Source organism: Camellia sinensis, chromosome 6 (genome assembly GCF_055761805.1).
Source record: "Camellia sinensis isolate YWXY chromosome 6, ASM5576180v1, whole genome shotgun sequence".
Taxonomy (NCBI): Eukaryota; Viridiplantae; Streptophyta; class Magnoliopsida; order Ericales; family Theaceae; genus Camellia; species Camellia sinensis.
In genome coordinates, this window is record NC_138966.1 from 197913252 (window position 1) to 197926876 (window position 13625).

Below are 13625 nucleotides of genomic sequence, written 5' to 3' on the forward strand. Positions count from 1 at the left end.
TTCACAGATCATCGACATGCACGGATTGTGAGTCCAATATCCAGGTTTGAATTTTGGCAATTTTGTTGTGTTATGGAAATCGCAGAAAGTTCTGATCTATGCAGTGAACTCAATGGAGCTGATGGATCCGAGTCGCTCAACACTAAATGAAGAAAACGTGTTTTCATGCGCGCATATGACTGTGGAAGATAACGCACTGGACAGAAGGGAAGTGATCGGAGGTGAGAGGAGAGGGACTGAGGCAGATGAGGCGATGGTTGGAAGACGACCATTTGATTCCCAAATTCAGGTTTGGAAGGGTAAATTGGTCTATTAAAAATTAATGGGACTTGAAGAAGCAAATAATTTTATCTAAGATCTAATGGATTATAAGTTTACAAAATAGGACTTGTATGTAAATGCCCCTTTCTATTATTAATTCTCTTTCTAATTTAACTATTATTTTTAATATCAAAATGAGTATTTAATTTTACTATCTTATAATTTAATATGTGTAGCATATAAAATTATTAAATGATAATTACACTTTTATAGCACAATAGAACTAAAATTATCAAAATAAATAAATAATTTAACTAAATTTATTATATATAAGTATTCAAGTAACACTTTTATAGAACGATAATGATAAGATTATTAAAATAAATAATTTAAATTTAAATTTTATTTTAAATTAAAATTAATATTATACTTTTGTAACATATATCATAATATAATACATCTTGAGTTATAACTTAGTCATAATTTGTATATTATAGAATTTTTTTGTTGTTTTTATTTTTTTAGAAAAAAATATTTTGATACAAGTAAAATTCATAATTTTTGATAAATTTGATTAACACAAATGAGAATTTGATTTCAACTTAAGAATACACTTTTTTTTTATAACTTTGAAAAAAAATATTTGTATGAGCCTTTTACATAGAATCACACACAGTGACAAAAAAATTTATCCGCCATTAACAAATCTATTTGTATTTAATTTTTAATTATTAAAACATTTTATACATAAAATATTAAGACTCAAAATTAAAATTTTATTTTAAAAATAAATTTTCGTGCATCACACACAGGTCACATACTAATTTTCGTGCATCAGACTCTACTATGCTTTATATTAGCCTCGTTTGGTAGAGCTGTGGGAAAGTAATTATAGATTATAACTTATAACTGTGAATATAAGCTGTTAACTTATTTGGTACAGCTGTGGAATTATAAATTTAAGCAGAGTAGTTTTGTGTTGATAAACTGTAAAATAGCTTTTTTTTCCATTATAAATTGATTAGTATCAATTAATTGCTTAATTAATATCAATTAATACTAAAATTATTAATTAATATCAATTAATGGCTTAATTAGTCTCAATTAATACTAAAATTATTAATTAGTATCAATTAATATTAATAATCAACAATTGTTATTAATTAGTATCAATTAATAATTAATTCATTACAAAAATATACAATATTAATTTATTAATAATTAATACCAATTAATATTGATTTATGAATTAATATATTTTTTTTCCTTTTTCTTCAAAAACATACAATTTTTTCTTTTTTAATTAATATTAATATTGATTTTTTTTTTTTCTTCAATTTTTTTTCTAGGGTTTTAATGTTGCCAGCGAACAACCACCGGTGGCTAGGGCTTCAACACAGATCAACGCAAATAGCGATGGCGATGGCGACAAACAACGCAGATCGAGAGAGAGAGATGGAGGGATGGCGGTAATTAGGGTTTCAGATCGCAATGGCGATCACAAAAAGAGAGAGAGAGAGAGCAGGTCGATCGTGATGGCAGTGTTAACTGCAGCCAGTGTTTCAAATTGCAACGCCGAAGAACTACGCAGCCGGAGAGAGAGAGAGAGAGATGACAGTGGTTAGGTTTCAGATCGCGATCGCAATGGTAGTAGTGACGGGAGATTATGACGAAACAAATCGTGAGAGAGAGCGAGTGAGAGAGAGAAAAGAGAGAGAGAGAGAGAGATAAAGAAAGAAGAGATAGCGGTTCGCCAGAAATCGCCTCTCTCTCTCTCTCTCTCCAATGAGCAAATGAACAGTGTTTTGAGAAAAGAGAGTTATACTTGGGTTTTTCGTAATAGTTGAAATTGACGAGGGGCATTTAAGTAATTTTGCCCCTCGATTTTTAGCTTCCTGTTTAAGCTAAATGGAAAAGCAGCTTCTTCCTCACTCAAAGAAAAAGCCAAAAATTAGCTTATAAAAAGCTATAATCTACACCATTAAATTATACCAAACACATAAAAATAATTTATTTTAAACTATAAGTCAACTTAAGTTGAAAATAGGCTGTGCCAAACAGGCACATTGTGCAATTACTTTCTTCTTCTTTTTTTTTTTTTTTTTTTTTTTTTTTTTTTTGCTTCTTTCTACTTTCTAATTAAGTTATAATTTTCTTCATTTTAAATCTTCAAATCATGGTGAGTAAATTGATGGACCACTTTTTGTGAGTTAGGTCAAGCAATCATGTGATGGATTTCGATCATTTTTATTACAATAAATTATTACATCTTTTGCCAGTGCCAGCTAAATAAATAGTCATAAATAGCAGTAATAAGCTTGTGCTAATTAAAGCTTTAGAAACTCCAAGTTGTGGATGTTTATGCATTTCATGCACGTGAAGTGGTCAGTCCAAATGATCACACAAACAACTATAAGCCCTATCAACATCTTACTCCCTTTCCAAGATCACCTCTCTTTTTCTCTCTCGAAAGTAATTTGCAAACATAAATTTTATTCAAAAATACATTTACAATGATATGTCAATAGCATTTGTGAAATAATAAAAGTAACATTGAGTATTTTAATAAGAAATGAAATGACCACAAGAAGTTACCTCATTCTTTATAAAAATATTATATAAAAATTTTACTTATATATCGTTACTCATATATATATATATATACTTTCTTTTTATTAAAGAGATGGTAAATGCACATGAAAAATTTAACAAACATAATTTTTTAGGACTGAGAAATATGATTTATCCTTAAATTTATGTCTCACCTTTTTTTTTTGGTCTCAATACACATGCTAGTGGTAGAATTATGTGAGAATTTTAAAAATAAAAAATAACATGGTCTCAATACACATGCTAGTGGTAGAATTATGTGAGAATTTTAAAAATAAAAAATAACAAAATCTTGTAAGGAATTGTAAAATTTGAAGTATGACGTGATAGTTATCAGTAGTTGTTATGAAATCAGTTTGAGATTATCTCACATCTAGCAAGAGGGAATAAGAGATGGGCTTTGTTTCATTAAAAAATCAATTCCTCTTTATAAGCGACACTAATTTTAAGTTATCATCTTAAATTCAAGACAAAATTCTAAATGCCGGTCTCAATAGATAGGCAACTAGAGTATTAATCCTTCTTCTATGGTGAAATACTTGCAAGCATAAAATTTCGTGCTAGAAACATTGTTATATAAGAGCATGCTTTTAAAAATTACAAAATGTTTGGACCATAACCTATTTCAAATCTCAAGATCCATGGGATACAAAATGTTTCATTATAATAACACTAGAAAAGTGAACTAATCAACCAAAAAACTCGTTCAAGACATTTTTAATCATGTTGATTCTTGATAAACAAGGGACTGGTGTGTTTAATTTGCAAGTCCTTAAAGTTCTTTTTTCCTCAAAAGATGCTTAAAATTGCAATTTGAATAAAGCCTTGGTGTTAGGCCCTTTTTCTTTGGTTAATGAATAAAGCTACTCTTCTTTCTTTAGCAAAAAAATAAAATAAAGCCTTGCTAGAGCTTCGGAGCATGTAATTAAACTATATGTTATAATGTAATTGGGAAGGATTAAAGTTTTGTTAATTTACCCAAAATCAAATTAAATCTTAAATTTGTTATGCTTCTGTCGAAAATCTCAAATTTACGATGTTCTTGTTAATCTCTATTACATGCTGCTTTTGGCATATATGTAATTTGCATTAGACCTATTATTATAACGATGAATAAAGGATTTGAGCAATGATGATGGCAACAATTTCATCAAAACATATAGAAGCATGTATTTTTTTTAAAGAAAAAGTATATTCTTACAAAAAAAATATATATATAATATTTTACCAGAATTATGTGAGACTAACATTTTTGAACATTTAAGTCACTTTGATAACTCTTTTATTTTAGGATTATGGTAATAACAACCCTGTGAGTTGTCTCTAAGGTAAAGATAATACAAAAACAATTAAAATTTCAGTACACTTTTTACATACTTTTACACATTTCTATGCACTTTTCATATATTTATAAACTTTTTATACATATATAATGTTAATAATCACCAGGGACGGATCTAGGATTATAATTTTGGAGGGGTCAAAGTACGTTTAACCTCTAACTAATAAAATTTGAAGTTCAATACCAATTTCTACTAATATGAAAAAAATCAAAAATGATATGATAAAATATTGAGCTACATATTTTTTGTCAACATAGTTGAGTACCAAAAAATGATCATGCAATTGAGAATATTTTTTTGCCTATATTCACTTACAAAAAGTAGTAACTATTTCTACATGCATTTATTTACTAAAATTAGGCACCTTCAATTGAACTCGATACTCTTTCATAATATCAAAAGCATGAATGATAGAGTCTATATCAAACTCTCGAGTAATATATTTTTCAATGTACGTAATCAAGTATCTAGCCAGAAAACCATCTTCCATCCTATTGCACAATTTAGACTTAACGAGTTTCATAGTTGAAATGCACGTTCCGATGTAGCAGTTGAAATAAGTAAAGTCAACACAAGACGGATCAATCTATCAATAAGAGGATAACTTGTCGACTTTTTTGTTTTTGCCAACATTTGACACAACTCAGAAATGGTTGACAGCTTCTGAAACTCGGGAAGTATGGAAATATCAAGCTTATAGTTTTCCAACTGATACTTCAAATGCAATTTTTCTTGCTCGAAGAAATCCATGGGATAAAATTTATTTGCAAGTTTACAAATATCTTAAATTTTGAATGATCTATAATCATCCCTAGGATCCAAAGCTGAGCTAAGAACAAGTAATTCCATTACATCTTCTTTAAACCTATTATTTAATTCTTGAAACTGAGAATCAAGTGTAACCATAAAAATATCAATTCGAAAATGATATTCCACGGTGAGCTGATCTCTTTCAGAACAAGACCAACCTCGGCCTCCTTTATAAGGACAACTCATATCAGGAATCTGTATACCATGAGCATTAGAAAATAATTTAATTTTCTCCAACAATGAAACCCATCCATCTTCTCTAAATTTTTGAATAAGTATCTTCGTTGTAGACACCAAATCATAGTATTAAAAAAAAAAAAATCACAATATTTAGTTAATAATTGTACCAATAACAATTATCAGATTTTCATCGCACCAATAAAAAATTAAAAGCAAAATAATCACATTATTCAGTCCAAAATCACAATCAATCATAGATTAATAATATTCAATCTAAAAGCAGAATAATCACATCACATTGAAGCTGAAGGGATATCATACATCAGATAACTTACCAGATTCATAACTCTTCGTTTGTGAATATCAGATAACTTATGCCCCCACAGATTATTTTATCTAATATCCTTTCAGATTCATAACTTATTTTTTTAGCAAACAACAGTGTAATTCCTTACTCTTCGTTTTTGAATATTAGATAATTTCGTCTGAAGGGATATCCACTGTTCCACCATCTATGTCGACAGCTTTGACGAAGCCTCCATTGGACCACCGACAACAAAGCTTCTTTGTATCCCTCGTCGCTTTGCTCTTCTCTCTTTCGCAGAATCACAGCAAGTCTCTCAGATCAGATCAAATCAGTTGTTTTCTTTTCTTTTTTTTAATCTTAGTGCTTTGTTTAAAGCTTCTCCAGCAAGCCTTATAGCTTACATATATGTAAAAGTTTCATATTTTACACTTTGACCCACTGAAGTTTCTAAAATTTTGCTTTCATCTTGACCTAATTTAAAAAATATATATACATGAAATTTAAAAAAGATTATTATATATGTTAACTAATTCAAAAAAAAAAATTCCAAATAGTTTAAAAAATTGGGGGGCTACTCTATATAATTTTGAAATTATCTAAAAAAAATTTGGGGGTGCAAACTCCTATAATTTTAAATTATTTTGAAATTTCTAGTATAGCATATGATATTTTCAAATTTTTGAGGGTGCGCCCCCCCTCCCCCATATCCATCCTTGATAACCACCCATTGCTATGTTTCTAAAATCAAAACTTCTTATGGCATTATATGTATTTTGTAATTTTTTTTTGTTTATATAACACTCAATATTTTGTAGGTGACCTTTATGTATTATATAAATTCAATATAAAATACAAATAACTAAGAAAAATAAAGGACTTTACTTCTAATTTTTATGTATTTAGTAGTTATCTACCCATTGCTTACATGAAGGTTAATTAATTGGGTGTATTGTTTTGGTCATTGTGGGGCATATGATGAAAGAGGAAGAAGAAGGCGTGGGTGGATTCCAAAAGTGGACAATTGAACCTCACCTTTTTGATTTGGCCTAACTCATCATGCCTTGTAGTGCACTTCTTTTTGAAAAAAAAGTCTTGCTTTTACTTAAAGCATGTGAGTTTGAGATCTAACAATTAGAGTATAAAATTTTGAATTAAAGCTCCATTTTCATTGACTAAACATTAGCTGTTGCTTCCTTTTGAGTTATACATCCACACTTTATTATCAAAAATGGCTCCAAATAGACTGTTTTATCGGTGGATTATCTCACTAACTGGTTTGGAAACAAATTTTATTTTTCTGTCTTTATTTGCAGTTAGATGTTATTTAAAAATTGCAAGAAAAGGACAAAAAAAAAAGATTAAGGCCTGGCTTGGGAATAGCTATTTCAGTAACTCTTTAATTTTTTGGGTAAAATATGAGATAAAAAAATTTAATATGTTTGGAATGACTTTTATTTTTTGCAAAAAATAAAGAAAAAATAAAATCTTTGACTTTTTGGTATAAATTGTTGACTTTTTAGTTTTTTTATTGAGTTTTTTACTTTTAAACTAAAATATTGAGTTGCCAAACGAGGCCTAAATTCATGTAAAAATATATTGGATCGATCATTCATTTTTTTGAAGACACAACAAAATAAAATAAAAAAGACAGCAAATTTTTTTATTTTTTTTTTGAAAATAGATCATTCATTTTTTTAAGATAAACATGATAAAATGAAAAAATTATGATTATTAGATTGATCTAATATTTTTTTATGAATAATATATATGGAGGGTCGTACAAAATGAACGATTGAGTTCCACGGGCTCCTCAATTTCATATTTCAACTTGAGATAAGCCCAACCCTATATTTGTTTTGAGGTATTTTCCATAATTTGAAATCAAGTAGTTAATTTCTGCAATTGACTTCCATTTATTTTGCAATTTTTAGGCTTGAATTTAAAATTTATCTACTTTAAAAACAATTTTATACACTGAAAGTTCACTGTCTTTCACTATAGGTTAGTAAAATTTCACTACTATTAATGAAATTTCAATAACTTTTGAAATTTTAGTCACTAACTTTTTGCCAGGGAGAGAGAAATTTTACTGATATGAATGAAATTTCTGTAAAATCTCATTGACATTTGAAATTTTACTGATTACTTTTAGTATGAGTGAATTCATTGACTTTGAGAGTCGTTTTGGGAAGTTAGTAAAAAGTTAGTTTTTGACTTTTTATCAAGTTTTTTAGCTTTTTTGAAAGTGATTTGGGAAGTTGATAAAAAGCTGACTTTTTACTTTTTAGTTTAATATTTATTTATAGTGTCAAATCAAATTAAAATGACCAAAATACCCTTATCCAACATAAGAGATTTATTTTTTTATTTATTTTTTCATAAGCCCTAATTTGTAATTTTAAGACTGCGTTTTTGGCACTTCCCAAATGGATTTTGTTGCGTTTTTGGCAGCCACATTTTTGGACATTCCAAAAACGTGACTTTTTACTATGTTCCCAAAATGGCACTCAGTAAGAGATTAAAATTTTACACTGACATGAATAGTAGAATTATTTCCCTTGACATCAATGGAATTTCACTTTTTTTAAAAAAAATAAAAATAAAAATAAAAATTTACTCAATAAAATTTCGTTGTTTGTGGATAACAAACTCAGAGAAAAATTCATCAAATTTTTTTTGTTGTTGAGAATTTCATATTCATTATAATCTTATTTGACAAATCTCGATAAAAGAATTATAAAAATATAAATTTTACGAAAAATAGATATCTCAATTAAAAGTTATTAAATTTTTAGATTTTAAAATTTATTCCTAATGTGAAACATGTGTAGTATATATGTTCCTGACGTCATGTCGTAAACATTAATAAAACCATTTTATGTCTAAAAAATTGTATCATACTACCAAGGACTTGACTAAGCGGTATCTTTGTGTTCTTATACTAGTAAGATTTACAATGAGGTACTAAAAAACAAAAACAAAAACAAAAAAACCCTTTTTCTTTCTCTCTCATATTTTTTTTTTAAATATTAAAGCGAACATACATATAAAAATTAATAAGTAAAAAGGGAACTTACGTATAAAAATTAAAAAGTAGATTTATTACTCAATAAATTTTGTAAAAATTAATAACATTTTTTTATCAAATACTATTAAAAAGCATTATTAAATTTTATCACAAAAAATATCATTACTTATAAATTTTAACAATAATTTCAAAAAACCATCATAAAAAATTACTAATTTTTAACTTCTAACTACAATTTAAAAACTTCGTTACAAAAAAAAAAAAATCACTACTTGTAAATTTTAATAATAATTTATAAAAATTGTGACAAAAAAAGTAATCAATTTTTAAGAACATGTTAAAAAAACACAATAAAATTATTTTTAACGACAATTTTATTAAAACTTATTTTCAATAAACTTAATGAAAATTATATCAAATTATTTTCAATAAAACTTGATCGAATAATTAAAACTTACTGATAATTTCCCTTTTAAACTCTATTTATATATAAAATTTACGCAACAAAAATTCACCAAAATAATATTATAAATAAAAAACATCTTCGTCGGTATTTTATTTTAAAATTAAAACTCTATGTTAAATTATATCATTTTATACAAAAATTATGTATAAATTTTTTTTATATCATTATTAAAATTTATGATGTCAATAAAACTACACTCCCCATATTTTTCAATAATATCCATACAAGTCCCATTCACATTTATATTTATATTCAACCATTAATAGTCATACGTGCTAAACAAAAAATAGTATAAAATATAATAAACATAGAATTAATTATCTTTTTATACAAAAAAATTTTTGTTGACAAATCTATTTTTTTGGGAACAATTTTAATGCTGTCAATTTATGAAAACCTCCCAAAAAATTTATATAATAATAGTACATAATTCTTAAAATAAATATAAAAAAAAAAATCAAAGTTTCAGGCACAGAGCCCATGAATGCAGAGACAATCCAGAGTTCAGAGAGTAGCAAACAGTAAAAGATGAAATTTTAAGTTCCATGATACAAATATCAAAGAGAAATTATAATAATAACTAAAACTAAAGCACGTCTCCCCCCTTAAACCCAGTGATTACCATTTCACTTTTTAACACTTGACTTCCTTCAACCCATGGCCAAAGTACAAGAATGTTGGATCAGTCGCACCATCCTTGTAGTATGCAAACACCAGAGTACTGTCATCATGCATGCCCTCCCCAACAAAACTACAAAACAGATTGTCAACTTCATTAAGTTTGAATCTTAAACAAGGAAGAGTTTTGTCATTTCACAAAAATTTGCCGAAACAATAATCACATCTTTATTTCGGTAATGTAGTCAGGTAAAACAATCCAGTTACAAACAAATACTTCAGATGAGAAAAAAGTTACTTACAATTGGAGATCACTGAGTTTCGAGAGCAAGAACTTAGTTGCCCCCTCAATGTTCTTCTTGAATTCTTCTTGCTTCTCTCCCTCCAGCTTGGGTGTCAACAATTTGATGTACTTTTTGATGAATGCAACAAACTGCTTCTTATCAAAAGGAGGTTGCTCCTACAAATACAACATTCATTTATTTTTTTGGTGTCAAATTTAACTTTAAAACATTTCTAATCTTTTGAAGTGATTGAAAGTTTGCAAAACTAACCTGGAGCCTGAATGTGTCGACAATGTCAACTACCTTGACAGCTTGATCATTGACACCCTCGTCTTCATCACCACCTTCTGCGGAAGGATTTGCACCAATGTCAACATCAACTGCTCCTTGCACAACCCACTACGAAATGACAAAAAAAACACAATGTAAATTAAACACTCAATGCATAATGCAATACTATCCAGTAAAGTATCCAACTAATAAACCAACATAAATAAACAACAAAGTACAGTTAGATTAAAAAAACACTGACCTTCCCATCGACCTCCCACAACACTCCGTTATGGATTTCCCTGTATGGAAACGAGTCCGAGAGAAGCTCATCACCTTTAATTGATGTTGATGAAAAGTGTTAATATAAATAGTAGCACAATAAATTCATACATATGCTTTCGATAAGACATAACTTAGCCGTAAGATAAAAAATAAAAATCAACCAAAGAAACACTTGTGCAAGCATGTGCAGTCTTTCTCCCGACTAACTTGGGGCATTTAACAACTCTAACATGCTAAATAGAATTATGGGGTGGGGTTTAGTTGATATGGAAGATTAGGAGTGCATGAGTCCCTTAACCAAACGAGAGGAGTCAATCTTTACGGCATTAATGATATCAAAAATTGTCAATAATGTTCATACAAACCTAAATTGAAGTAAAATAAAATAATTTAAAGTAAAAACTGGCATCAATAAGTTTCCATTTAATTAATAAAAGGTGCATGGAAAGCAAACAATAAGCTCAACTACATGCTTGATTTAAGGAATACTAAAGAGAATGCACTGTGTGTACATCAATGTAAGATTGAAATTATATGATGTTGGTTAAAACAATTTAGGAAGTTTCTCCAAAAAATATTGTGGGAGAGTTATTTATGGAATCCAAGTTCTTTCCTTCATCCCTTTTAATTGTCTTTGCTCACCCATTAGTTAATCAATTTTCCACTTCCCGATATTTGCAAAACAAAGGAGTTTTAATTCAAATTTTTAGGCTTTTAGCTGATTAGAAAATCCCTAGACTTCCTACATAATTAAGGATGAGGATCTATAATAATTTACTTAGGACAAGGGGTGTTCATTAACCAGCAATCAGAAAGCAGTCAAAGTCAGGTCAGGCCGAGCTGGTTCGGTCTACCAAACAGTAAATGTTGGCAGTCATTCAATAGAAGTGATCACCAAGCTGGTTTCTCCCTTTATAATAGTAAAATAGCACAGATAAAACAATAATTTGTCAAAATTGACCACAGCACCATGTTCACGGAGTTCAATTAGCAATCATTTCAAATCAATAGAGGAGCCATTTCATGCTCAAAAGTACATGCTTATTTTACCCATTAACAGTGTCACTTCAGATGCAAAAGAAAAAACAAAAATAAATAGAGCTATTTTTGGAGGTACGAATATCAAAAGGAAAAATCATGATTCACAAATCAAAATCAGCAATCTTAATTGGCAAGCCTCTTTAAGATAATTAGTGGACCAGTGCTTTTGCGGATTAGTGGCAACTTATTGAAAGATAGATAAGAGGAATCATGCAAAACAAAGATGGAAGACTTTCTAAGACAATATTTAACACTAACCAAGAGTTCAAAAAAAACACACAACACACATATGAGGTAAACATCCAAATCACAAACAACACAATTACCAAGACAATATTTGAATTTCAAGAAAAGGTAGCACTTCCAGGGGTATTGATAGATTACAACTCCAAGCTTAAACAGTAAACAATTTCCTCATACTTCAGGCTTATACTGTCTACAAAACCTACAAATCAAAAACCCTTAACCAAAAAAAAAAATTGACAGAACAAAGGATGAGACAATTATTTTTAAGAAAACATGTCACTTTCATGTATCACAACAAAAAGGATTATTCAACATCATATAGAAAGTCACATCGATCTATCACACCAAAAACTAAAACAAAAAAACAAAACCAATCTCTAACATGACTTATCAATATTGACTGTTAAAACCTTCACAGATCACCATGATAGCATGAAATTAAACACTAATCTAAAAACATCTAGCTCACATGGGACATGAATATACCATTAAATACTCTATATAAACCCTAGACAACCATGAACAAAGCGAAAACTAACAAAGGTTAAAAAAAAATAATCACATATTAAAAAGCCCTAAGTTTAACCAATAAGCCCTTTAAAACTTTCACAGATCGCCATCAAATCATGAAATTGAACACTGATCTAAAAACAACCAGTTCACAGAACACATGAAATACAATTAAAAGCTCTATACAAACCCTAGACAACTAAGTTTAGCCAAAAAGCCCTTACAACCTTCACAGATCGCCATGAAAGCATGAAATTGAACAGTGATCTAAAAAATATAATCACGCGTATTAAAACCCTAGGTTTAACCGAAAAGCCCTTCTAAACATTCACAGATCACCATGAAAGCAAGAAATTGAACACTGATCTAAAACCAACTAGCTCAGATAACACATAAACATTCAATCGAATACAATACAATCTAACAAAAGTTACATAAATGCATGTGAAGAGAGAGATTACCGGTAAGTAAGTCCTGATAGACCAACATGATTAGCAAGCTCTCGGATCGTCCAAACAAACGGAGAAGAGATCGGAGAGAGAAACACTGCGAGACAGAGCGAGCAACAGAGGGTTTATAGTAGCTTAGGCAGCGACTATTTATACGCGAGGGTTTGAGGAAGATGAAGGGCTTAAATTACGAAAAAAGGATCGTCTTTTGATTAATTGACAATTGTGTCCCAATTATTTAAAGTAATGGGCTCGAGTCGGTTAAGTAAGCTTCAGCCCAACCAGACCACTTGTTGACTTGGTTAGAAACCCATCACGTATTCTTGGATTAATTTCTAAACTTAAATAAATTATGCAAATTAAATTATCAAAATTAGGAAGCTGTGTGTCTGTGTGTGTTTGCAATTTTCTATTTAAATTCTTTAATAGTTTGATGATTGAATCAATTTATATGGGAAAATTTCAGTTCAGTGGGTGTTTTGAAAAATAATTGCAAATAAATGGTAAACTTTATAAATATTACTAATTAAAATTATAAATTCTTTCATGAATATGTATTAATTTTGTAGAATTATCACTGAATAGTAATTTTCCTAATTTATATAGCTTATTTCGACAATTTGATGCCAAAAAATAAATAATATTATTATTGAATATGACAGTTATTTGATAACAATGAGTGACAGTTTCTAGATAAAAAAGCATGGGCTTTTTTTTGATAAATCCTATTTGTAAGTGTTTTATTCCATAAAATCCAAACTATTTCTGAATATTCCATTAGGTCCATTAATTGTAAAATGATGAAATAACCCTCCTTTGCCTCTCCCGCATGTAACCGATTCTGCAAAATCCATTCCCATTCCAACTATTCAATCCACAAAATTTCCAAAACAAAAACTGAATCCACCAAATGAGAT

At 28.9% G+C, this 13625-nt stretch overlaps 1 protein-coding gene across 1 annotated transcript; it reads right to left on the reverse strand.

Moving 5' to 3' along the window:
• Positions 1-9508: 9508 nt before the first annotated feature.
• On the reverse strand, positions 9509-13025 carry LOC114316828 (translationally-controlled tumor protein homolog). Its single transcript, XM_028263506.2, has 5 exons — positions 12721-13025; positions 10440-10513; positions 10178-10306; positions 9926-10083; positions 9509-9756 (listed from the first exon to the last, which is right to left on the reverse strand). The coding sequence occupies exons 1-5, from the start codon at positions 12746-12748 to the stop codon at positions 9639-9641; spliced, it is 507 nt and encodes a 168-aa protein (XP_028119307.1). The 5' UTR covers positions 12749-13025; the 3' UTR covers positions 9509-9638.
• Positions 13026-13625: the final 600 nt, after the last annotated feature.

What these genes read in the sequence shown, in the direction of transcription:
- LOC114316828 (XM_028263506.2), bottom strand. Translation starts at nt 12,748, where the DNA reads ATGTTGGTCTATCAGGACTTACTTACCG. An exon ending in CTATCAGGACTTACTTACCG is followed by an intron (nt 10,514 to 12,720) that starts GTAATCTCTCTC and finishes CATCAATTAAAG; the next exon opens with GTGATGAGCTTCTCTCGGAC. An exon ending in AAACTCAGTGATCTCCAATT is followed by an intron (nt 9,757 to 9,925) that starts GTAAGTAACTTT and finishes TCTGTTTTGTAG; the next exon opens with TTTTGTTGGGGAGGGCATGC.